The sequence below is a fragment of the Protopterus annectens genome, chromosome 1.part0 (assembly GCF_019279795.1).
Source record: "Protopterus annectens isolate FY-2018-M chromosome 1.part0, PAN1.0, whole genome shotgun sequence".
Lineage (NCBI taxonomy): Eukaryota > Metazoa > Chordata > Ceratodontiformes > Protopteridae > Protopterus > Protopterus annectens.
This window is the reverse complement of record NC_056725.1, coordinates 1801522280-1801548489: the sequence shown is the minus strand read 5'-3', so window position 1 is coordinate 1801548489 and position 26210 is coordinate 1801522280. Positions and strand designations below refer to the sequence as shown.

At 44.1% G+C, this 26210-nt stretch overlaps 1 protein-coding gene across 3 annotated transcripts in view; it reads left to right on the top strand.

Annotated features, from left to right (window-relative positions):
* The window catches only part of UTRN (utrophin), a 4744936-nt gene that overhangs the window by 1936172 nt on the left and 2782554 nt on the right, over positions 1 to 26210 (top strand). For all 3 annotated transcript variants that reach the window (XM_044069601.1, XM_044069592.1, XM_044069610.1), the window contains one exon: positions 5050 to 5178. In XM_044069601.1, coding sequence (XP_043925536.1) covers positions 5050 to 5178 — 129 coding nt within the window. The remainder of the gene's footprint in view (positions 1 to 5049; positions 5179 to 26210) is intronic.

Here is a 26210-nt window from a genome sequence, read left to right as displayed (position 1 = left end):
AAGGCCAGTGTGAAATTCTGAAAAATCTTTCAGGGATTGGTAGATTTGATTTTCCTGGATGGGATGGTGACAAAGCCCCCTCCCCTGACAACTTCCATTGCTGTAACAGGAACAGCTTTTAGCTTTTGACATAACCTCAGATTTTAGGACCCTTAGGCTGCTTCTGTAGTTCCTGAACGCACATGTATTGTATGTAACTTGTTTGTGAGTCTCTCACTGGAAGTAGAAATCAAGTTATTGAAACTTATTGTTCACATAGGTTCATAGTTTAGTACTAAGCTAACTGCCCTTGTGAGCCATTTTAAGCCTAGTCAGTTATCCCTTGTGAGACTCAAACCCTGCACCTTGTGTTTGTAAGGCAAACACCTTAGCCATTGAGCCACCCTCCCAACATAGAAGCTGTTTGCTGCTGTGGTGCTATGAGGAGGATTTGATTCTCTTTCTTGCCATCAGTCCTTAATTTCATATTATCTTGTTTCATGTGTTAGCTGTTTTTTTCCACAAACATTTATGCAAACTGTGACACAGTTGTGACTTATTCTGTCTCGGCAGTGTTGTATGCCTAAAGTCTTTAATAGACGCCACGCCATGGTCTCTTCTTGGGTCTGCAGATCATTTCTGACAGGGTTTCCTTTTCTTACACTTTGAACTTTTAGGATCAATTACCAAGAAGCTCTTGTTGTATATACATTTGGGATACTCCCTTTATTTCCCAGCCTGGCTTGTTTTTCTTTTGTTCAGCTTCTGTGTGCTTCCTATATGCATATTACAGGGCTAGCTCCCAGTATGTTCTAATTTTTTACTGCTGCTTACACATTTTAAATTTCATGCTTGATGTTTACCTTGGAAAAGTTCCTATGCTCCGTGCCTAGGAAATGCAGAAATGTTTAGATGGCAGATAATGAGCTAGGGCCAACCTTTGCATTGCCTATGCAGCATCGGAGAGGTCTGTGACATCAATAGAACTTGTTGGTGGGATAGATTTGTGTCCCAACGACTCCCCCATTTGTGGAATAGACTCCCTCTCCATGTCAAGCAGAGTACCTCACTAGCCCTGTTTAAGAGAAGCCTGAACAACTGAATGAGAAACAGAAAATATACCCTTGGATCCCACCTGAGTTTCTGCTGGACCAGGAAAACAGGTGCTGACTTGGTGGGAACATGGGTGAAATTCTTGGCTAGGCTTGTAAGGGTCTCTGGGCCAGTAGCCTTGCATTGTCCTAGAAATCTATGAGAGCAATACAACATAAAACACTATCACTTTTTTCAGAATTCCATCACAAGCCACCTAAAGATGCAGAAGGGAGGAACTTGTCTGCCTACATTATTTCGTTGTAACTGCAGTTGACTGCACAGTAGGAGAGTCCTTTTCTCTGTCCCAGGCAACTGATGATTCACCAGGGGAAAGTGAAGGATGTAGAAGGCAGACATTAATGACACCCTGATGGGGATAATTTTGGTTTCCACAATGGCTTTGCTAACCTCTCATGTCACCATTTCACCCCTGAACGGCAAGGTATTGACCTTGTGCCTGTCTTTTTGCATTGGTGTATAATGAGAGGTCCACAAAAGGTGTAACCCTGGAACCACCTTTAGGGGTTGTGTATCCCAAGATGTATTCACCATTTGTTCTCTGTATTCAGGTTTGCAAAGCAAACACCAGAGTCCAGTCAGGGGCTTGGTGGTTGCACTTTGGACCAAACTGTCCCTGAATCTAGAAGAGCCATATGGCCTAGGGTGAGGACGTTGCACCAGGGTTAAATGTCAGGCCATCAATGTGAGATGGCTATTTGTGTGATGGGACCTATCTTTCTGGGTGTGACAGTTTATTCTTAAGGAACATGACCTAATGCCAGCAGCAGGCCATTTCTTTGTGTCATACAGCAGGTGATTCTTTAGAGTATCACTGCTCTTCTACCTAGACCTTTGCACTCATGCATTGTATTTTTTTTTCAGCCATTATATTCTTGATACTGTTGTGTCAACTGAGAATGGACCCACCCATTCCTGGGTTGGGAGTATAAGAGGTTATTTTTAACACTTTATGTCCTGGGAAAAGGATTATGAGGTGCTGGGCTCCAGATGCCCTTATCTCCATACAGTTCACTTTGCTTCTGGATGACCTTGTTTTGTGGAAGCCAGTAGGCTCCTGAAGTCTTCAGTGGATTGATTTGTGTTCTCTCTGGCTTCCTGTTTGAAACATCTGAATGATTTTTTAAAATTTTTAAGAAATGTGCTGTGTCCTTTAAGACTGTAGGAACTTCCATCAGTGTTTTAAGATTCATTTCAACCCATGTAGCATGTTCGATGAGCCACCCCCTATATGGTATAGTCTGTGGTATAGACCCAATGCAGCCCCCATTAAGACCTGTAGTATCTGGTAGGGGGTGGCTCACTGAACATGCTTCGACAATGGGTTTAAATGAAACGTAGACCAATACTGACGCATGTTCCTAGAGTCTTAAAGAACACAGCACATTTCTTAAGTTTATATGAATATTCAATGACTGTAGGGAGATTTTTGATGGTGACCTTGGACATTAATAGTTTTTTTAATGGTTACACCTAATGAGTATGGGCTGAATGCGATTTCATGTTGCCTTATGAAGATAAGACAACATGATAAAGAGGATGACAGAAATGGTTTTAAACAACAATATATTCATATATAAAGGGAACCATTGTAAGCAGTTAAAAGAGGTCACCATGGGTACTCCATGCGCAAACCCCTATGCTAATATGGCTCTAGCTTATTGGGAGGAAGCCATGATTTTTAATACTGTGAATGAATGGCAGGATTTTGTATCTTACCATGCCCGCTTTGTTGATGACGTTATTTTGTGGAAAGGTACTCCAATGGAACTGGACAAATTTATTGAATATTTTGAGTCCACCACTAATTCTTTTAAGATTTAGTAAGAACAGTTCATGGTCAGAAATTGATTTTTTAGATATACTCTTGAATATGGGCTGAGATGGTAATATAGAGACATCAATACACAAGAAAGAATGCTGAAGAAATGGCCTTTTATCCTATAATAGTATGCACCCAAGATACATTTTTTAAAATATTATAAAAGGTCAGACACATAGGATATCTAGAGTTTGTAATTATGATGATGTATTTGAATAGGAGGTAGATTCTATGGCCACATGTTTTTCCTCGAGGGGTTACAATAGTAAGAGGGTTGCATAAGTTATTAATAAGAGTAAGAAGGATAGATTGAAATGTGCATTCCCTTGGTATTCTAATAAATCGAAGAAAAAAGTTGATTCCAATAGGGTCAAAGTCAAACAATGTGCAACATTAAAGTACAGCAGTGATATGGGGGATATGTGATGTCATACGAAGGAACTGGAAAATTCTTTTAACAGATGACAAATTAGTGAATATACTTGAACAACCCTAATTTTCCTTTAATCGTAATAAGAATTTAAAAGACTTTGTAATAAGGCAGATGTTAGTAGGAATAGAAATAAACAATGGCGAAACATGGGACTTTTGCATGTAGGCACTGTAAAGCCTGTTCATTGATACTTAATGATAATAGCTTTATACATCCAGTGACGAGTAAAGTTTACAAAATGAAGTTTTATGCAGATTGTCAAACTAAGAACCTTGTTTATCTTGCCAGATGTAAAGATTGCAGCTCCTTTTATGTGGGGAAAAATGAACTGTCACTTTAAGGATAGGATTTTGCAACATCCATCTAATATAAGAACACAAAATGTACATAATGCATTGTATCTGCACATTAAGAAGAATGCTAACCATACTTTTAGTCTTACACATTGTGAGATTGAGTGTGTGTGTGTGTTGGGGGGGGGGGGGGTTGGTTAATTTAACCAAATCGTGTGAAACAAAATGGATTGTTGAACTAAGGGCACATAGAAGCCCAGGTTTGAATGGACTGTTAGCAGTGAAACAGTGGTAAAAGGGCATAGACTGTATTACTGAATGGTGATTGTTTGAAGTATATTGCGTGAAGATTTCTGATGACGGGATTGTATCCCAAAAGTGCTTACTATTTTTATTATTTTACTGTTCATTAAAGTGTTTACATACAGCCTGGTGGTTCAGACCTATTTTATTTACTTTTACTCCTCTAGTAACCCGTCAGTTTCTTTTTATTAGTTTGGAAAAGTAGAAGGAACAAGTGTGTACTGGGGGGGGGGTCAGGAGGTGAGTTGGGAGGATGCTGTGTGCCTCTGAGTGCAAGCAACCCCCTCCTGTACCCAGTGGGCCAAGCTGCTTCCCTCCTCTCCCCTCCCTGTTTTTTTCTGACAAGGCCACTAATCAAACCTTGGTAATCTGGGCCATAGTCAGGGCTCCATTCCTGTGCACCACAGAGTCAGCTTTACATTTGCTTGTTTTACGTGTTTTCACTCTTCCTTTCATCTCTTCAGCATTTTTCAGTCTTGCTTTTTTAAATATTCTTTATGCTTCTCTCCCGACCCACCTGAAATGGGGTACTGACTTGTTGCTTGAGTAACAATTTCAAGGCAGATCTTGACTGCTGAGCTAGGGGGAAAAAAAAGATTCATCAATAGGAGGAACTAGATTCTTGTCACATTTATTGTAATACACTTCAATTTCTTGGAATGATGCGATGTAAAACATACAGGTGGTACACAAAGTGAACTGTCTTCAATAAGAAATGTTAAGTCATTGGTCACATGAGCACTTTCTTCTCAGCTAGAGTTATTAATTTCCAGTTGCCAAATACAAAGAGTGTGAAATCCTGGTTTTCTGTAGACATTTGAGTAGCATATCTGTGGACAGATGTCAAGGTGAGGATATTTGAAGAGTTATTTCTTTCTGGTCATGTTTGTTATGTAGCAACAAAATGAACATAATCCTTACATCACATAAGTATAGATTAAAAGCTAGAATGACACCACTGATGATGTAGCTTCACCCTGTCATTATTAGTGAATGATGCATATTGTACAGCTCTTAAAGTGATGTTTACATTATAAGATGCATTGTAAGGTTTTAGTTTTGCAAGCAAAATTTGGTATTTATTTCTCTGTACTTTATTTGCACAGAAAATTCAAGCTGATATTGCAGCCCATGAGGAAAAGATGGAAGAGCTGAGGAGAAATTTTGGATCCTTACCCTTATCCCCATTGGACTATAAAACATCTAAGGGTGGAAATCAATTTGATTCTATTCAGGTATGACAGAAATTTTACTGAGCCTGAAAGCAGGGATAGAGAGTTGAGCTCATTTGAAACCATGGTCAGACAGAGTGTTGCTGGTCAAGCAAACTTGGGGGTAGAGGGTGTGCCACGTCATACATGACATATTGTGAGGAATGTGATTCATAGCTCCGTGTTTAAGAACAGGGTAGAGACGTGCCTGCTTCTGTGTGCATGTTTGTTGGGGGGAAGGAGGAGGGTTACTTTATATAGGTTCATATGTAATTGCTAGGCTAGCTATCCTTATGGGCCAGTTTAAACCTAGCCAATTTCTCTTCCAAAGGTGAGAAGCAAACCCTGTACCTTGTGTCTGGGAAACACCCTAATCATTATTTTTGAGAAATCAAGAATGCAAAGTGTTGGCAGTACTGCACATTTTGTTTTAAGAAAACTTTGATGTTAGATAGTTGAATGTCACCTTCATTTTTACATATGGGTTCGGAGCTGATCCTCTGCTCCAACTCGGACGATTTTCAAGCTCGAAGACTTCTGGTTGGCTTGTGGCTAAGAAGGTATCCCATGGTGCACCAGTGCAATCCCCAGATCTCGTTTGCCATGTCGACGAGTTCGGATGTGCTTCTCTTGGCTCTGGCTAAGTCTTTTGCATTTTTTTCATTCATAAGTGTTTTTTTGCATATTTACTGTTATTTAGTGGTAATATATATAGGTCTTTACCTATATTGTTCTGTGGTCTTGTTTGACCTTAGTAGTTAGTGTCCTGTGTACCAGTAGTTAGGCGCCTTTGCGCTTTTTTGCCTAGATTGTTAGTTTTTGGAGGTTTCACCAGTCTTAATCAACAGGGGCTCCTGTTGATTATTGTACTATTAACTTGTTGATTGTTAACTTGTTGTCTTTGGCGGGGATCCGCTAAAGTCTTATTTAGGATTGTGGTTGCAAATTTTTTTCCTGTGTTATTGAACATGTGTGTGTGTTTGGGTTATGTACTTGGTCTGTTTGAGTTAGAAGACCCAGTTTCTTTACTCAGGGCTAGGCCCGTTTAACTTAGAGGACTTGGTCCTCGTATAACCTTATTATTTGTAATTTTCATTTAAAAATTTTCCCGTGTGACTGAATCTCTGTGTCTGTCTTTTAAAAAAAAACTTGGTCTGTTTTAGTTGAAAGACCTAGTTTTCTTTTACACGGGGCTAGGCCCATTTAACTTAGAGGACCTAGTCCTTGTGTAATTCTTCTGCAGGGCTAGGCCTGTTTTAGAGGACCTAGTCCTCATTTGTTCTCTCTCTTCATATCTCTCCTCTGGTTTTGTGTGTGTCTGCAATGTCTAAGGATAATAAGGAGCATAAACCCTCTGGGTTCAAAAAAATGCATGAAATGCTCCCAGGAAATGTCATTAACGGATGGCCACAGTGCTGTGTCTACTGCTTGGGAGCCATCCATTTGCAGGAATCATGCTTGTTCTGTCATGCTTTCTCTCCTAGAGTGTTGCAGGAGAGAAAGAACAAGCTGATACTCAGGGTTCTTCTGAAGCCAACCTTCGAGGAAGCCTTATCTGGTTCGTCAGCTTCTTCTCCGAAGTCTTCAAAATCCAGATCTGACTCCAAATCTAAAGCTTCAAAAAGGCCTTCTCCGGCACCAGCTGGTGTCTCGGAGCCGCCTTCCAAATTAAGAAAATCTGTCTCCTCGACTCCTCAGTCTTCGGAGCTGAAGGAGAGCAGCATGGTATCAGTCGGTCACAGGTGCTTTGATGCCGACTGCTGAACCTTAGGAAATAGTTGACTCTACTGCTCAGAGCCGGTCTGTAGAATCCCTACTGGTCTCCTTGCTAATCAAGTCTCCAGTGCCTGCTATGTCAAGATCCCCTACCTTATCTTCCAGGTCTTCCAGGAGCCTTTCGGAAGAAGTTGTGGAGTGGGTAGTACTGAGACTCCTGAGGGTTGTCTGCTCTGCCTAAATTTTTGTTGGCTCTGACCCAGTCGGCTCCGGAGCCACTCGAGCCATTTTTGCCCTCATCTGTTATTCCTCTGAGCCATGTTGGCCTTTCAGAGCTGGAGTGCTTGTTACCAATGGAAGAACCCTCGGTTCCGGCTCCCCTTGCTGCTGCATTGGAGCAGAGTTTAGCTCCGACACGTTCGGCTCCGTCCGTCATGTCCAGGGACCGAAGCTCTTCTGTTGGCGCTGATGGGGAAGGTTTGAATCGATCTTCGGTTCCAAGCCTTCCTCTCGGTGCTTCTGCCAGGGTGAGCTCGGACCCTGCATCTATCTCTGAACCGATGGCTAAGGCTCCGGTGCCATCCTTTGTCTCTTTTGAGCGGGGAGGGTCTTCGGAGCCGGAGAGGTCGGCTTTTGAGGTGATGGGTGTGCTGTCTCAATCTACAGCCCCTGCCAGTGGTACAAGCACTCTTCCCCCCAGCGCTCCCACTTCGGTCTCAGTAACTACTTTCTCCGGAGACAGCAGAGACCCGCAGCCTCAGGAGCCACTGGCTGGTGGTCCCCACTCTTCCGAGGCCTCCTCGGAAGAGGTTATGCAAGAGGAAGCATATTGACTCCCAGGATGAGTCTCTGACATCGGACACTGACCTCGAGGAGTCGGAGGGGTCCCCCAAGTTGTCCTCTGATGATATTTCCTTTGTGGACGTCCTAGTGATCCTTAAACAGAGGTGCGACTGGCCCACTGTCAACCCTTCTGATGAGGAGTCGGTGTACCTGAAGGCTTTCAGGTCTCAACCCTCTGCCTCTTGGGTATTGCTACCTTTCGATGAACTAATGGATCTGGTTAGTCAGAAGGTGTGTGATACTCCCTATGCCATAGATCCAGTTCCCAGAAGACCAAATAAGTTCCTGTCTGTCCCTCCTGGAAAATAATTCTTGTCTAAGGGCATTCCAATAGATGCTGTGGTGGCGGCTGCCACGAAGAAGGAATTGGCGGAGACTTCTTCCTCTGTTCATCTACCAAACAAAGAGTCTCGACCGATGGACAGATTTGGGAAGCGTGTGTTTATTTCAGCGCCATTTACACTTCGATCCCTGAACTATCTTACCCACTTCACGAGATTGCAGAAGGATGATCTCAAGGAGTTAGGAGATTTCATACAGGGTGCTTGTCCTGAGGGAGTCCCTGATAGGATCTCTACTCAGTTGTCCACCTTAAATTTGGTAGTTAACTCCTCCATGCGGCTTATCTCCGATGCGGCTGATGGAGCGAGCAGAGCAGCAGGTTCAGGAGTTGCCCTTAGGCGCCACTCCTGGATGCGCTTGTGTAATTTTGCGGAGCCTTTTAAGTCCTCCTTAACCAATGCCCCATTTGATGGTTCCTCTTTGTTTGGTCCCAAGGTGGAAGAAACACTCACCCGGTGTGAGCAGGAAGGAAAGACGCGTTCTGCTGTGGGAGTCCGTTTTACCGTTCCCTCTCGACCATACCCCAAAGGTCAAAGGGGAGGTATAATGTGGTTCAAGAAGTTCCAGAAGGTCTTTCCGGACACACAGAGTGAATCCTCCTTCAGAGGCAGAGGAGGAGAGGAAATGGTAGATGTCGTCCTAGAGGCAGGGGCGGTCCGCAATACCAGCAAGGCTGTGATTCCTTTCAAGGGCGGCCTTATCAGCGCTCCTGATGTGGGGCCTGACTGTGTTTCTCTGGTGCCAGTCGGGTGTCTCATCTCTTTGTATCCAGAATCCTGGCTAAATATAAACCAAGACAAGTGGGTACAAAGAGTTGTTACCAGAGGCATTATCATACCCTTTTCCCTTTCACCGTTTGTTCCCAAAAAGTTCCCGGATGTTCCTCCCAATCACAGGGAGCAGGCAACTGTGGAGATCAACAAGTTGCTCTCAAAAAGAGTCATTCAGCCTGTCCCAGCAGACCAGACAGTATACGGAACTTACTCCAGGTTCTTTTTAGTCCCACAACGAACTGGAGACTGGAGGCCAATTTTGGACCTCCTCAGATTAAACGAATCCGTGAAGGACAAGATGTTCATCGTGTTACCCTGCTGCAGTCATCACACTTGAGTTATCCTGTCGTCAGGCGGTCCCGCAGTCAGCTGGAATTCCAAAGTCTTGGTCCGGCGTCGGTTGCCTCTTCCCTGACATCAGTGTGCCAGGGGTATATATAATGCAACCAATGCCATTTTCTTCAGTCTTTCTTGCCGCGCGGTGCCCGAAGCAGAAGCAGTTCGCAAGTGCTGTTTGGCAGACTCCTGAGATTTTCGAATTCGAATTTCAGACCGAAGTCTTCTATAAAGCTAAGTACCTCGTTGGGGAAACTTTTCTTGCCTCAGACCGATGTCAGAAAAAGTTGACAATTCTATTTCTTGTGGGAAGCAAATACCTCATAAGGATTTTCATTCTTATTGCATACCTTGCCTAGGCCCAGACCATGACGTCACTTCTTGTCGGTTTTGTGCTAGGTTTAATAAGTGTTCTATTAAGACGCTTTGATTTCGCATGTCACTACTTCGGTAGGAAATTTAACTACACCATGCCGTCGGAGCAACCGACTACCGTCGTGCACAAAAAACGCAGGGATAAGGACAGACAGCCCAGGCCTAAACCAGATTCTGAGGCCTCGGCAGATCTGGTCACCGGTTCTCTGGTCCTCAGTGAGGCTCCGACGCAGCCCCTGACTACCGCAGATCTGGAACCCGAGACCGCTATGGAAATTTTGACGGAATGTACCAGGCCGACGCAGCCTTTTACTTCAGGCCATTCCGACGACTTTGCTACAAAAGACGTCGGTGCTACAGAAACGCCATCTGTTTCTGAAGGCGTTTTCACACCAACTCTCACCATTAAAACGTTTTCTAAGTCGAAGACGACTCCTAAATCTAAAAGGACTGCACTTCAGTCTCCTGTTCAAGGCCCCATGCCTAATAAACAGATGCTCAAAATGGCTGAAGATTTGATTTCTTTAATCAGGGGTTCCAAGCCCCCTCCTGACAAAAGGCCTAGACAGGAGGAAGATTTTGCATCCTCTGAGCAAATGTCCATTTCTTCAGACTCCTCTGAGGACCAAGACTACTACTCCTTTCCTTATGAAGATTCTGATGCTGAGGACTCTATTCCCTCAGCTTCTCCTCCTGAAGACTACTCCTTTGGGGAAACTTTACACACTATGAGGGAACATTTTCACTGGGAAGGTCAGGACTACTCTGATGCAAAGAAAAGGCTCAGAGAGTTTCTTTTACTCCCCGAACACAGACCACTTGCCATCCCACCAGTTTTGGGCATTGTGGATGATGTCTGTTTAGAATCCAGTTTCAACCCAGACTGTACCTCCTGCTCTGGCTAAGCCTGACAGATACTATAGAGTGCTTGATTCCCACAAATTTCTTTACAAAAGCCCTGTAGCTGACCCAGAGACTATCTCCCAGGGTCCCAAGGGGGCTAAGGCTTCTATGGTTAAAAACCCAGTACCTTCTGAGAGGGATTCCAGAGCACTAGACAGGTGGGGGAAGAAGGTTTACACCTCAGCCACACTAGCTTTGAGGGCACTGAATTGTCAATTTCACATGCTTAAGTATCAGCAATTTCTAATCTCTCCATTAAAGCAAAGAATAACCACTCTCCCTCAACAATCTGAATTGAAAGTACAGGATCTGTTGCATGCCACTGAGCAGGTGGGCAAACATACCTTACAATGTGTGTTTGATTCTTTGGAGGCCTCCTGCAGAGCAGCTGTCACTTGGTCTGTTGTACGTAGGCATGCTTGGTTAAAGGAACAAACTCTGCCTGATCATGTTGAAGCAAAACTACTAGATGCTCCCTTACAGCAGGATGTTCTTTTTGGAGTTAAAGCAGAAGAAGTTTTAAAGAAAATGGAAGATGAGGCAAAGTCTATGCAGACAGTCAAAGATTTCCTACAAGTACAACCCCCTCGCTTCTGCAGAAACTGGCCAACAAAAAATTGGTCCTTTCCAACCACTGACAGACCACAGAGGGGTAAATACAGATGCCCAAGGGGCAGAGGACAACTATAAGCCCAGTATAAACCTTGCCAATGGGGCACTACCACACAGAAGGGGGGAGGAGAAGACAGGTCTCAATCCACCAGAAGGCAAACTCAATGACTTTTACCTCATCTGGCCAAGCAATACTTTCTTGGCAGCCCCATTAGGGGGAAAACTCGCACTTTTTGCAGACAACTGGCACATTGTCAGAAAGGACAAATGGGTCCTAGACATAATTTTACGAGGATACAGATTCCACTTTCACACTTTGCCATTGAAAAGAGGAATGCCAAACCTGCCACAAAATCAATGGGCAGAGGCACAAAAGCAAATTACAGCTCTCGTGGACATGAGAGCCATTCATCTGGTACCTACTCGAGAGCAAGGCCAAGGATTTTACTCAAGACTATTTCTAGTGCCCAGAAAGGATAAAGCCTGGAGACCAATTCTGGACCTTTCAATTCTAAACACTCCAAATTCAAGATGCTAACTCTACAGCAGCTACTTCCCATGTTGGGCAAGGAAGCATGGCTAGTAACATTGGACCTCAAGGAGGCATACCTGCATGTCCCTATCAGGCAAAGTTGCAAAAGATACCTCTGTTTCATTGCAGGTTCAACCCATTACCAATTCTCTGAACTGCCCTTTGGCTTATCTACTGCACCCAGAGTTTTCACAAAATGCCTGGCACCAGTAATTGCATACTGCAGACAAAGAGGAATTCAAATATATCCATACCTGGACGACTGCAAGCAGAAAGCAAAGACATTCTCTTACATCATCTGGCCTTTGTAATACATCTACTAAACTGCCTGGGGTACACAGTAAATGAAAAGAAGTCAAAACTAGTACCCTCACAAAAAATGACATTCCTGGGTGCCAGCTTGAATACAATGGCCCAGAAGGCTTATCTTACGCCAGACAAGCAACTACAACTGACTCAATATTTCAAGACAATGGCAACAAAGACCCAATTAACTGCAAGAAAAATTCTGCAGACTTTGGGCTTCGTGGCATCTTGCATACTAATACCATTTGCAAAGCTGCATATGAGGAAATTACAGTGGTACCTAAAAAGCATATGGTCTCAACACAGCCACAGCTTGGACACAGTGAGATCTCTCATTCCCTGCCTACAACAGGAATTTCTATGGTGGTCACAGGCATGTCACCTCAACAAGGGTCAGCCTTTCACCTTGCCCCCAGCCAGGCAAGCTATCACAACAGATGCTTCAGACTACGCCTGGGGGGCACACATGGCAGGATAATGCATTCAGGGCCTATGGACAGCTGATCAAAGAAATTTGCACATCAATCCAAAAGAGATGCCAGCTGTACAGAAAGCTCTGACAGCCTTCAAGGATCTATTACATCCAGGACAACTTGCAATAAAGACTGACAACACCAGAGTAATGTGGTACATAAACAAACAAGGGGGTACACATTCCTACCCTCTATGTAGGCAAGCAATGATCTTATGGAACACAGCTCTGGCCTACCAAGTCCAGTTACAAGCTCAATTCCTGCCAGGACAGAAGAACACATTGGCAGACGACCTCAGCAGAAACATCAAAGATCCCCACGAGTGGAAACTAGATCCACAAATATTTACAATGATAACTCAAAAATGGGGCCTTCCAGAGATAGACCTGTTTGCCAGTCCTCAAAACTATCAACTGACAAAATTTTGTACAAGGACATTTCACTATCAAGCTTGGAAAGTGGACGCTCTCTCTTTCAGTTGGAAAAACCTGACAGTATATGCCTTCCCTCCATTGCCTCTCCTCACAAAGGTTCTTTTGAAAGTCAAAAAGGAGAGACCACGACTGATTCTCATAGCCCCAGACTGGCCATGCCAACACTGGTATCCACTATTGAAAAATATGGCCCACAGCCCACCATGGATATTGCCTCAAATACCCCATTTGCTCACACAACAGAGCAATCAGATTCTTCACAGCCAGCTCAAAACTTTAAATCTGGCTGCATGGCAAATCAACTAAACATCCAACCAGCTTCTCTTTCACAAGCAGTTCTGGATGTTATTCTGGAAGCCAGGAGGCCAAGCACCAGGAAGGCTTATTCGGACAAATGGAAAAGGTTTTGTGCCTGGAACCAAGCTAAAGGCCAAGACACAATTCAGCGTCACATGCCTCACATTCTGCAGTATTTAGCTGAGATGTTGCACAAAGGACTTTCCTTTTCCTCAATTAAAATCCATGCTTCAGCTATTTCAGCTCACTACAACACGGATCCAACTTTATTTTCACATCCTCTTCTAAGGCAGTTCCTCAGATGGGCGAAAAGCATTAGACCACCCAGGAGAGCTCCTACACCAACATGGGACCTCAACTTTGTTCTGGAAAAACTAACACTTACCTCCCTTTGAACCAGCTTTCTCTGCAGATCTTCAGTTCCTATCATGGAAGACTGCCCTGCTCCTAGCAATAACTTCAGCTAGAAGAGTCTCAGAGCTACAGGCACTAATGGCAGTGGAACCTTTCCTCATTTTTCATCAAGACAGAGTTTCTCTACGAAGTAATCCTTCCTTTATGCCTAAGGTGGTTTCTAGTGTAGCTTTAAATCAAACCATCCACTTTACCCACCTTCTTCCCAAATCCACAGAACAAAAGTGAGAGAGACTCCTGCATTCCTTCGACATTCACAGGCAGCTTCGTTACTACTTGGACAAAACTAAGGCTTTCAGAAAATCTGACCAGCTCTTTGTATCCTATGCTACAGCTTCTCAAGGGAAGGCTATATCAAAGCAAACCATTTCTAAATGGATAGGTCATTGCATACGTTTCTGCTATACCCATCATGGGAAACCAGTTCCTGCTACCATTAGATCCCACTCTACCAGGGCAACAGCTACCTCTACAGCCTTTCTCAAGGGGGTTCCAACCAAGGAAATTTTAGAAGCTGCAACTTGGAGTTCAGTACACACCTTTACCAAACACCATAACTTACCTCTTTACTCTAAGTCCAGGGCGGGCTTCGCCACTGCAGTTCTGCAGGGCCTTATTGCCTCCACTAACCCTCTATGATACCTCCCCACTATCTTAGATTTGGGATTCAACACAAGTGTGATGACTGCAGCAGGGTAACACGATGAACATAGTACAGTTTTGTACCTACCATAAATGTAGATGTTAGAGTGTTCACCCTGCTGCCGTCCAGGTTACCCTCCCTCCATCCCCTCTGTTCTACTGGCTAAATCTCTTCTATGCCTTACTGATGTATTTGCTTATAGCTGAAGGGATTTTGTGTTTGTGCAGCGGTTACTCCATTTGGTACTAATTCAGGGCACCTGACATCTGGGGCAAGAAAAACCGAAGAAAATGGCATTGGTTGCATTATATATACCCCTGGCGCACTGACGTCAGGAAAGAGGCAACAGCAACTGACGCCGGACCAAGACTTTGGAATTCTGGCCGACTGTGGGACCGCCTAACGACAGGATAACCCAAGTGTGATGACTGCAGCAGGGTGAACACTCGAACATCTACATTTATGGTAGGAACAAAACTGTACTTTTCGGATGGTCACACTGCAGTCGGTAACTCCTGTTGTTAGGAAAAGACTATTAGATGTGCTGTCTGGATCTCCAAGATGCCTACTACCATATAAAAATGGACAGGGCGTTAAGGAGATAGCTGCGCTTCCTGCTGGGAGCCAGCCATTATCAGTTTTGTGCTCTTCCCTTTGGTCTCACCACAGCCCCCAGGGTGTTCACCAAATGCATGGCAGTAGTGACAGCTCACCTGAGACGTCAAGGATTCCAGGTGTGTCCGTATTTGGACGACTGGCTCCTGACCGCCCCCACCAGGCATCTACTCATTCAAAACAGGAACCCTACCATTCAGCTTTATGCTCAACTAGGGATCTCCATAAATTGGGAAAAATCTGCATTACTGCCCTCGCCATCTGTGAATTTTATAGGCGCAGAGATAGACACAGTGGATGTGACAGTTAGTCTCCTAGCCGGAAGAGCACAAAACCTCATCTCACAAATTCAGAGTCGTCTTCAGTTTCGGAAGGTCAAAGCAAAATGGATTCTTCAACTTTTTGAACGATGGCCCTCAACCATTCTGTTAATACCTTTAGCCAGGTTGCACATGAGAATTCTCCAATGCTTCCTGTTCTCCCAGTGGTCATTCCAATATCTACCGCTGAATCATGCAAAAAGGACTTTCATTGGTGGATAGCCCCCAACAACTTGTTCACGGGAGCCCTTTGTGCCTGCCCAACCCATTGCCACTGTGACCACGGATGCCTCCCAGGTCGGGTGGGGGAAGGGCATTATCTTGGCAGGACTGTCCACAGCACATGGTAAGGACACAAGGCTCATCTGCATATCAGTGTTCTGGAGATGAGGGCAGTGCTTCTGGCATTGCAAGCACTTCAGGACCTTCTTCCTCCTCCAGGGACAATTGCAATACAATCGGACAACATGTCGGTTGTGTTGTATATCAACAAACAGTGCGGTACCAGATGTTCTTCGTGTTTCACTGTTGCAGTCATTACATTTGGATAATCTGCTGGCAGGTTGTCTTCAGTCAACCTGAATAACAAAGTCTTGGGTCCTGTGTCAGTTGCTGTCTATTCTTCCATGACATCAGGTCATCACGGGTATAAAACATGCAGCCAACGCCACTTTAATCAGTCTTTCTTGCCGCGTGGTGCCCGAAGCAGAAGCAGTTTGCAAGTGCTGGTCGGCCGACTCCTGAAATTTTCGTTTTCGAGTTTCAGAACTGAAGTGTTCGAACTAAAGCTAAGTACCTCATTGGGGAAACTTTTTGTTGCTACTAACCGATGTTAGTAAAAGTTAATAACTGCATTACTTGTGGGAAGCAAATACCTCATAAGGATTTTCATTTGTACTGTATTCCTTGCCTAGGTCCTGATCACAACGTGCCTTTCTGTCGGTTTTGTGCTACATTTAAACAATGCACTATTAAGAGTCTGTATATTTTTGCTTCTAAATATTTTGGTTCAAGATTTAACTATCCTGAAATGTCGTCGGTTAGCAATCTGACTACCGGAGTTCACAAAAAACGCAAGGAAAAAGAGAAAGACTGTCGAGGTCCAAAACCGATGATGAAGCTTCTCCTAAGCCAGTCGCCGGTTCACCGGTACTCAGTGATGCACTTTCGCAGCCCCTGATGCCTGCTACTTTTGAGTCGCAGGCCTCTGCCGAGACCCATTCGGAGTCTGGTATGCCACATGATTCTGCAAGTATTGAACCCATGGATGTCTCTTCCTTGGATGGGTCCGGAGACGCTGAGCAAGCACCGGCTTTTGAGGGTGTGTTCAGGCCTCAACATTTGTATATTAAACCGACGCCATCAAAAACAAGGCCAAAATCAACTTTGATGTCTAATAAACCGACGTGTGAGCCACGTGCTCAGGCCCCTAAGCCTAAAAAACAAGTGATCAAAATGGCTGAGGATTTAATTAACTTGATCAGGGCTTCCCAACCACCCCTGCTAAGAGGCCTAGGCAAGGCATTGATTATGAATCTTCAGATCGGGTTTCCATTTCTTCTGATTACTCTTCTGATCAGGAATTTTCTATTCCACCTTATGAGGACAGTGATGCAGAGGAATCCATCCCTTTGGCTTTTCCTCCTGAGGATTACTCTTTTGGAGGCACTTTGCATACTTTAAGGGAACATTCTCACTGGGAGAGTCAGGACTTATCAGAATCTAAAAATAGGCTTAGGGATTTCCTTCTTCCTCAGCATAGGCCTTTGGCAATACCTCATGTATTAGACATTGTTAATAATGTGTTCTTGGAATCAAGCATGGCTATTGATTCCCTGCCTCTGGCTCCTAGTAAGCCAGACAGATATTACAGGGTTCCTGACTCCCACAAATTTCTTTTCAAAAATCCAGCTGCTAACCCTGAAACTATTTCTCATGGTCCCAAAGGGTTTAAAGCCTCTACAGCCAAAACCCTACCCCTTCTGATAGAGATTCCAGGGTGCTGGATAGATGGGGAAAGAAGGTTTATACGTCTGCAACCTTGGCAATCAGGGCTTTGAACTGCCAGTTTCATATGCTTAAATATCAACAGCATGTTATGGGCTTACTGAAACAGCAAATGATGTTGATTTCTGATTGTGTGTAAAATAGAGTTACAGGATTTATTGCATTCAGCAGAACAGGTTGGAAAGCATACTTTGCAATGTGGTTTTGATTTCTTGGAGGCCTCTTGCAGGGCCGCCGTAACTGGATCTGTGATAAGAAGGCATGCCTGGCTCAAGGAGCAAAATCTGCCTGATCATGTTAAAGCTAAATTGTTGGATGCCCCTTTACAACAGGACAGTTTGTTTGGTAATAAGGTAGAAGAGGTTGTAAAGAAAATGGACGACAAAGCTAAATCTATGCAAACTGTAAAAGATTTCTTGCAAGTGCAGCCACCCAGGTTCAGTAGTCACTGGCCTACTAAGAATTGGTCCTTTCCTGTGTCCAACAGAGTCACTCAGGGCAAACCCAGATGCTCCAAAGGCTCCAGATTTCAATCACAAGGATCTTACAGATCAAGGCAATGGGATGCCCCCACCTCCAAATCAGGAGGTAACAAAGCAAAACCCCTACAGTAAACAGTCACAATGGCTGTCCTCTGCCTGCTCCAAGCACTTATCTTTTGGCAGCCCCCTTGGGGGGAACACTAGCACTTCATGCACAAAGTTGGCATTTAATTACCCAGGACAAGTTGGTGTTAAACATAGTATCCCAGGGGTACAGATTTCATTTCCACCCATTGCCAATTCCAAACGGATGGCCAGATCTGCCACCAAACCAGTTGGCAGAGGCCCAGAAACAAGTCATGTCCCTCATGGATATGGGGGCTATTCAGCCAGTGCCAGAAAATGAAAAAGGACAAGGATTTTACTCAAGACTTTTCCTGGTACCCAGAAAAGACAAAACATGGCGTCCAATTCTGGCCTTCAATTCTAAATATGTTCCTTGACATTCCAAAATTCAAAATGATGACTTTACAACAGCTACTGCCTATGCTAGGCAAGAATGCCTGGTTGATAACTCTAGACTTAAGAGGCATACCTGCATATCCCAATAAGGGAATCTTGCAGAAGATACCGCCGCTTCAAAGAAGGCTTTTTGCATTGCCAATTCTCTGCACTGCCATTTGGCTTATCTACTGCTCCCAGGGTCTTTACAAAGTACCTGGCACCAGTAATTGCATTTTCCAGACAAACATTCAAATTTATCCATATCTGGACGATTGTCTCATTCAGGCAGAGGACAAGAACACTCCTCTTCAACATCTGGCATTTGTAAAAAGGCTTCTAGCATGCCCTAGGGTACACCATAAACGAAAAGAAATCACAACTGGTACCCTCTCAAATAATTAATTCCTGGATGCAAGCTTGAATACAACTGCCCAGATGGCTTACCTCATGCCAGACAAACAAATTCAATTGACAACTTACTTCAAACAAGTGGCAACAAAAACCCAGCTATCTACAAGACAAATTCTGCAGGCTTTGGGGTTCATGGCATCCTGCTAATTCCATATGGGCAGAGGCATGTCACCAAAACAAGGGACTGTCATTCATTCTACCCCCTGCCACCCAAACCCTAACTACAGACACATCAGACTATGCTTGGGGGACCCATCTGGCAGGGAGATGCATTCAGGGCAAATGGAGCCCAAACCAAATGCCTCTACATATCAACCAGAAAGAAATGCTAGCTGTACAGAATGCTCTGACAGCCTTCAAGGACTTCCTTCATCCAGGACAGCTACGGATAAAGATGGACAACACCACTGTTATATGGTACATAAACAAGTGGGGGGGGCACCCACTCCTGCCCCCTTTGCAGACTAGCCATGGCCTTGTGGAACACAGCCTTGACTTAAGAAGTACATCTTCAAGCTCAGTTCCTGCCAGGAAAGCAAAATACTCTTGCAGACGACCTAAGCAGAAATCTTATGGATGCGCACGAATGGAAGTTGTATCCACAAATCTTCAGCATGTTAACACAAAAATGGGGGAGCCCAGACAGATCTATTTGCCTCTTCCCAAAACTATCAGTTGGACAAATTCTGCACAAGAACTCATCACAAAAAAGCATGGAAAGTGGATGCTCTATCCTTCAGCTGGAAAAACCTATCAGTCTATGCCTTTCCCCCTTTGCCTTTACTCTCCAAGGTCTTACTAAAAGTCAGACAGGAAAAACCAAAAAGAATTCTAATTGCTCCAGACTGGCCTCACCAACACTGGTACCCGCTTCTAAGGAATATGTCACACCTTCCTCCGTGGTACTTGCCTCAAAACACCTCACCGACTGTCTCAGCAGAACTATCAAATTCTGCATACTTAGCTCCAAACTCTGAAACCTGCAGCATGGCTAATCAATTAATTTCAACAACCACATCTTTCAGTAAACCTATGATGGCTGTCGTTTTGGAGGCCAGAAGGCCTAGTACTAGAAAATCTTATGCTGATAAATGGAAAAGATTCTGTGCTTGGAACCAAGCACAAGGAATAGACGCAGCAAAGCCCAATATTACTCAGATTTTACAATACTTAACTGAGATGCTTCACAAGGGCCTATCTTTTTCAAAAATCCATGCCTCTGCCATCTCGGCTCATTACAACACAGAGCCTCCCCTCTTTTCTCATCCCCTTCTAAAACAGTACCTCAGAGGGGCCAAAAATTTAAGGCCTCCCAGGAGAACGCCAACTCCGGCATGGGACCTCAGTTTTGCGCTGGAAAAACTCACCCTTCCTCCTTTTGAACCAGCAGCTACTGCGGATATAAAATTGCTTTCTTGGAAGACGGCCTTTCTTTTGGCAGTCACTTCAGCTAGAAGGGTTTCAGAACTACAGGCTCTCATGGCAGTGGAGCCTTTCATTATATTTTACCCGGACAGGGTGGCCCTCAGGACCAATCCTTCTTTTATGCCTAAGATGGTATCCCAGTGTGGCTCTTAACCAGACCATTAACCTGCCAACTTTTTTCCCAAATCTGCAGAACAAGGGAGAGTGGATTCTGCATTCATTGGATGTACACAGACAACTAAGATTCTACTTAAACAGGACAAAACCTCTAAGAAAGTCTGAGCAACTGCTGGTGGCATTTGCTGCAGGATCAGAGGGGAAAGCTATATAAAAGCAGACTATTTCTAAATGGATAAGACATTGCATTAATTTCTGCTACTTGCACCATGGAAAACCTGTGCCCAAGGGGATCAGATCCCATTCCACCAGGGCTGCATCTACTTCAGCAGCTTTTCTCAGAGGGGTCTCTACCAGAGACATTCTAGAAGCTGCTACTTGGAGCTCAGTTCATACTTTCACAAAGCATTACCATTTACTTCTCTTTTCTAATTCCAGGGCAGGCTTTACCACTGTAGTCCTGCAGGGCCTTATAGCTGCTCCTAATGCTGTTTAGTTCCATCCTCCCATCCATAGCTTTGGGATTCTACCCAAATGTAATGACTGCAACAGTGAAACACAACGAACATAGTACAGTTGTGTACACTTACCATAAATGTAGATGTTCAAGTGTATTCACTGTTGCAGTCCGGGTTACCCACCCACCAGTCCCCTTTCTATACCTTTTCTTTCCTTCACTATGCTCAAAAGCCTTGGTGGTGTATTTGCTTTTAGTTGAAGGTAAATTTTGTGTGTTCTAAAGTGCATTTATTTATATATGTATGTATATATATATATATATATATCTATATATGTATAGATAGATAGATATTTATTTTTGCTCCCTATTTGGGGGCACCTGACATCTGGGGCAAGAAAAACTGATTAAAATGGCGTCGGCTGCATGTTTTTATACCCCTGATGACCTGACGTCATGAAAGAGGAGACAACAACCCATGCAGGACCAAAGACTTTGTTATTCAGGCCGACTGAGGGCAATCTGCCAGCAGATTACCCAAATGTAATGACTGCAACAGTGAATACACTTGAACATCTATATTTATGGTAAGTGTACACAACTGTACTATCTTACCCACTCTGTCGAGAGGCCATGCGAGTTTGGTAATGAGCGATTTCTTCCCAGCCCTTCCTGGTGGCAGCGCGCATTCCGGGGACAACCAAACATGATAGCAGACAAGCTAAGCCGGGCAATCTTACTGCCTCATGAGTAGTCTTTGAAACGGGAAATACTGGAACAGATTTTCCGAAAATGGAGACAACCTTGCTGCGACCTTTTTGCCAGCCCAGTCAATGCCAAGTGCAGCAGTTATTTTTCCCTAATTTCCCCTCCGGAGGAAACACCCAGAGATGCTCTGGTCCACGATTGGCCCACGGGACTTCTATATGCTTTTCTTCCATTCCCTCTTATCCCCAAAGTGATTCAGAAAGCCAATCGGCTAGGAAGCAGGTTGATCCTCATTGCTCCTTACTGGCCTCATCATGTCTGGTTCCCCTTCCTCGAGCCTCTTCTCCTGGACGATCTTTGGATTCTGGACCCAGTTCCACATCTGTTAACCCACATGTCGGGTTCTCTAGACCCCACTCTCCACACTCTCAAATTGAAAGCTTGGCTGCTCCAGTTCCATCTCTAGTCAGGCTTCATGATGTTTCTTCATCAGTGTCCCATATTCTCTTATCCTCGCATAAACCCTCAACCAGAAGACTGTATGACAGTAAATGGAAAACGTTTTCCATTTGGGCACAGAAAATGAACGTGGATCCTTACACTGCTCCCATTCCTGTGATTCTGGAATTCCTTTTGGAGCTTTTTCAGCAGGGATCTGCCGTGGCCACCATCAAAGTACAATTGGCCGTAATGTCTCATTTTTATTTAGGGTCTACAAATGTCAACCTTATGTCTCATAAGCATAAGCTATGTAAGACTTTCTTGAGAGGAACCACTTTACTGAGACCACCATTACAAGAACATGTGGCTTCTTGGGGCTTAAATTTTGTGTTGTCCAAATTGACATTCCCAACCTTTGAACCATCTCATTCATCATCTTTAAAATATTTGTCTTGGAAGACTGTGTTTTTAGTAGCTGTTACATCAGCCAGACATGTATCTGAGCTACAAGCCCTGTCTATTAAACCACCTTATTTAGTCTTTCATAAAGACAGGGTTTCTTTACGTACCAATCCTTCGTTTGTTCCCAAAGTTTGTTCTAATGCCACATTAAATCAGTCCATTGAGCTTCGTTTTCTTTCCCAATCACTGTAATGCAGCTGAATATTGTTTCCACCAGCTGGACGTTCATAGGCAGCTACATTTTTATATGCAATGGACCAAAGAATTTCGAAAGTCAGACCAGTTATTCATTTATTTTTCCGACTCCAGATTGGGCTTGCCAGTTTCTAAGGTGACATTGTCTAATTGGATTTCTAGCTGCATAGCCTTCATCTACAGTTCAGAGGGCAGACCTTTACCCAACAGGATCAAGGCTCATTCTACCAGGTCTCTGTCTTCCTCTGCAGCCTTTCAAGCCAGGGTACCACTTGATCATATCTGTGCAGCAGCTACGTGGGCTACCCCTCACACCTTTTATTACTCATTATAAGTTGGATTTGGCTTCTAGGGGTAGAGTATCCTTTGGCTCCACAGTGTTCAGGAGTATTTCCCAATGAGCCACCCAAGAATAAGGCTAAGGACTCTGTCCCATATGTAAAAATAAAGGTGAGATTGGACTACCTAACATAAAGAAGTTATGTACTCATCATAACGTTCCATGTTGGTAGTCCATCTCACCCTTCATTTTTACCAACCCACCCTCCTGCCCCCATCCTGGAAGATCTGGAAGTAATACTTTAATTTTCTTGGTTGGTGTCCCTTTAGTATTGGTTTGTTGGTTAGGGGGGTTTTTTCTGTTTCTAGTGAGCAGCAAACAAGATCTTGGGGCTTGCACTGGTGTACCATGGGATACCTGCTTAGCCACGAGCCAACCAGAAGTCTTCGAGCTTGAAAATCGGCCAAGTTGGAGCAGAGGATCGGCTCCAAACCTATATGTAAAAATGATGGGTGAGATGGACTACCAACATGGAACGTTATGGTGAGTACATATAACTTCTTTTTAGAGTGGTTAGGAGATGAATAGGCTTGATTGTGGGAAACTTTATTTTGTTGACAGGATAATTAATTTAGTAGCTATGTCAAGCAGATTCAGTACCATCTCAGGTTGTGGTGCTACTTCACTAGCATTCAGTTTCAAACCTTTCTTTTTTCTGGAGTGCACTGCTTGACACACTATGTACACAATGGGAGAATATTACTAATATAATTGTTAGCACATGGTGAGGAGTGACTGTAGTCCAGTGTTCTGAAAAAAAAAAAAAAAGTCAGTTAATTGCTACTACAGCACTAAGCCTGATCTTAATGAATGTTAAGCACCATCTGCTTAACTTGTTAAAGTTAGGTCTCATGCTGTGTAGTCAAATATGCCAGTACAGACCAACAAAAGGCAGTGGCAGAATAAAAAAACAGATTTGTTTCTGCCTACTGCCCATACTAATAAGATGTTCATCGTGTTTCACTGTTGCAGTCATGACTGTATGGTTCTCCCCTGCCGGCAGGCAGTCCTCGGTCGGCCAGAATCCCAAAGTCTGGGTCCAGCGTCGGCTGCTCAGCCATGCTCCCTGACGTCAGAGCGCCAGGAGTACAAAGCTGACAGCCGACGCCATGTTCTCCAGTCTTTCTTGCCATGCGGTGATAGCAGTTCACAAGTGCCGGTCGGCTGACTCCTGACAATTTTTTCTAAACGTACTTCAGTCCGAAGACTTTCTTCTCCTACTCAGCTAAGTACCCCATTGGGGAAACTTTTTTCTTGCTCCAGTCCGATGTCAGAAAAAGTTAATAATTGTATTTCATGTGGGAAGCAAATACCTCATAAGGATTTTCATTCTTAATGCATTCCTTGCTTAGGCCCTGACCACGACGTAGCTAGTTGTTGGTATTGTGCTAGATTTAATCAACGTACGATTAAACGAAGGTACGATTTTGCATTTCATTACTTCAGTAGGCGTTTCAATTACAAAATGTCGTCGGACACTGTTCCGGCTACCGGAGTTCACAAACAACGCAAGGATAAAGACAGGCCTCTGAGGACCAAATCAGACGATATTGTACAAGCAGAGCCAGCTTCAGGTTCGGCCGTCGTCAGTGAGGCGCTTTTGCAGCCCCTGTCGTCGGCCATTTCGGAACCGATGGCCGAAACAGACTCCCATGAGGAGCCAATTAGGCCTTTGAATATTTCTGTTGCAGGACCTTCGGACAATGCTCCGGATGGGTCCGGAGCCGCTGTGCAGTTACCGGCTTCCGAAGGGGTTTTCAGGCCTACTCAGCTTCTAATAAAGGCAAAGCCAAAGACAAAGGCAAAGACTCCTTCAAAATCAAAGACTACAGCCCAGGCCTCTTCTGATCTGGGACCCAAGTCTCAGAAACAGTTACTTAAGATGGCTGAGGACTTACTTACTATGATTAGAGGTTCACATCCCCCTCCAGATAAAAGGCCAAGGCAGGAAGTGTATTATGACTCCTCTGATCAGGCTTCTGTTTCTTCAGTTTCTTCTTCTGACCAGGAATATTCTTTCCCTTCTTATGAGGATTCTGATGCTGAGGAATCCATTCCTTCAGCTTCTCCCCCTGAGGATTTCTCTTTTGGGGAAACTTTACATGAAATGAGGGAACATTTTCACTGAGAAGGACAGGAGTACTCTGAATCTAAGGAAAGACTTAGGGATTTTCTTCTTCTTCCCCAACATAGACCCCATGGCTATCCCTCCTATTTTGGATATTGTGGATGATTTTTCGGAGGCTAACTTAACTCCTGACTCTCTTCCTCCAGCTCCTGTTAAGCCAGACAGATATTATAGGGTCCCGATTCCCACCAGTTTTTATACAAGAATCCTACTGCTGATCCTGAAACCATTTCTCAGGGCCCTAAGGGGGTTAAGGCCTCTACTGCTAAAAACCCCATTCCCACTGAGAAGGATTCCAGATCTTTAGAAAGATGAGGCAAAAAAGTGTACACTTCAGCTACTTTATCTATTAGGGCTTTAAACTGTCAATTTCATATACTGAAATACCAGCAATTCCTTCTGTCTGTTTTGAAACAAAAGCTAACTTCCATTTCCACCTGTGCAGATAAGGAATTACATGACTTAATGCATGCCATTGAACAAGTTGGGAAGCATGGTTTACACTGTGGATTTGATGCCTTGGAGGCTTTTTGTAGGGCTGCTGCCTCTGGTACAGTCATTAGAAGGCATGCTTGGTTAAAGGAACAAAACTTGCCAGGTCAAGTCAAAGCTAAGTTATTGGATGCTCCTGTTCAGCATAATGTTTTGTTTAGATCTAAGGCTGAAGAGGTGATAAAGAAGATGGAGGACAAGGCAAAATCCATGCAAACTGTTAAAGATTTATTACAAGTACAGCCACCCAGATTTAGTAGGAATTGGCCTACAAAAAATTGGTCCTTTCCCAATTCAGACAGGCCTCAGAGGGGTAGATACAGACGCTCCCGAGGAAGGCCTCAAACGCAAGCCTCTTATAGACCAAGACAGTGGACTGCTTCCACCCCTAGGGGAGGAGAGAGGACAGGTCGCAAGCTCATAGAAAACAGGCTCAATGACTCCCTCTGTTGGGCTGCAGGAACTTCTTGCCTAGAAGCCCCTCTCTGAGGAAAACTTTCTCTTTTTCACCTAAACTGGACTCATATAACCCAAGACAAGTGGGTTCTGGATGTGGTTTCAAAAGGTTACAAATTCCATTTTCATACCCTACCAAGACCAAGCGGATGGCCAGATCTTCCAAAACATCAATGGTTAGAGGCCTTAAACCAGGTGGAAGCTCTCTTGGCTATGAAAGCCATAGAACTGGCTCCACTTTCAGAAATGGGACAAGGTTTTTACTCAAGGCTCTTTCTAGTCCCCAGAAAGCAAATTTCATGGAGACCCATTCTGGATCTGTCAGTCTTGAACACTTTTCTCGAGATACCAAAATTCAAGATGCTTACTCTACAGCAGCTACTTCCAATGCTGACCAAAAATGCATGGATGGTAACTTTGGATTTAAAGGAGGCATATTTACACATTCCCATCAGGCAGAAATGCAGAAAATACCTCAGGTTCAAGGCCGGATCGAG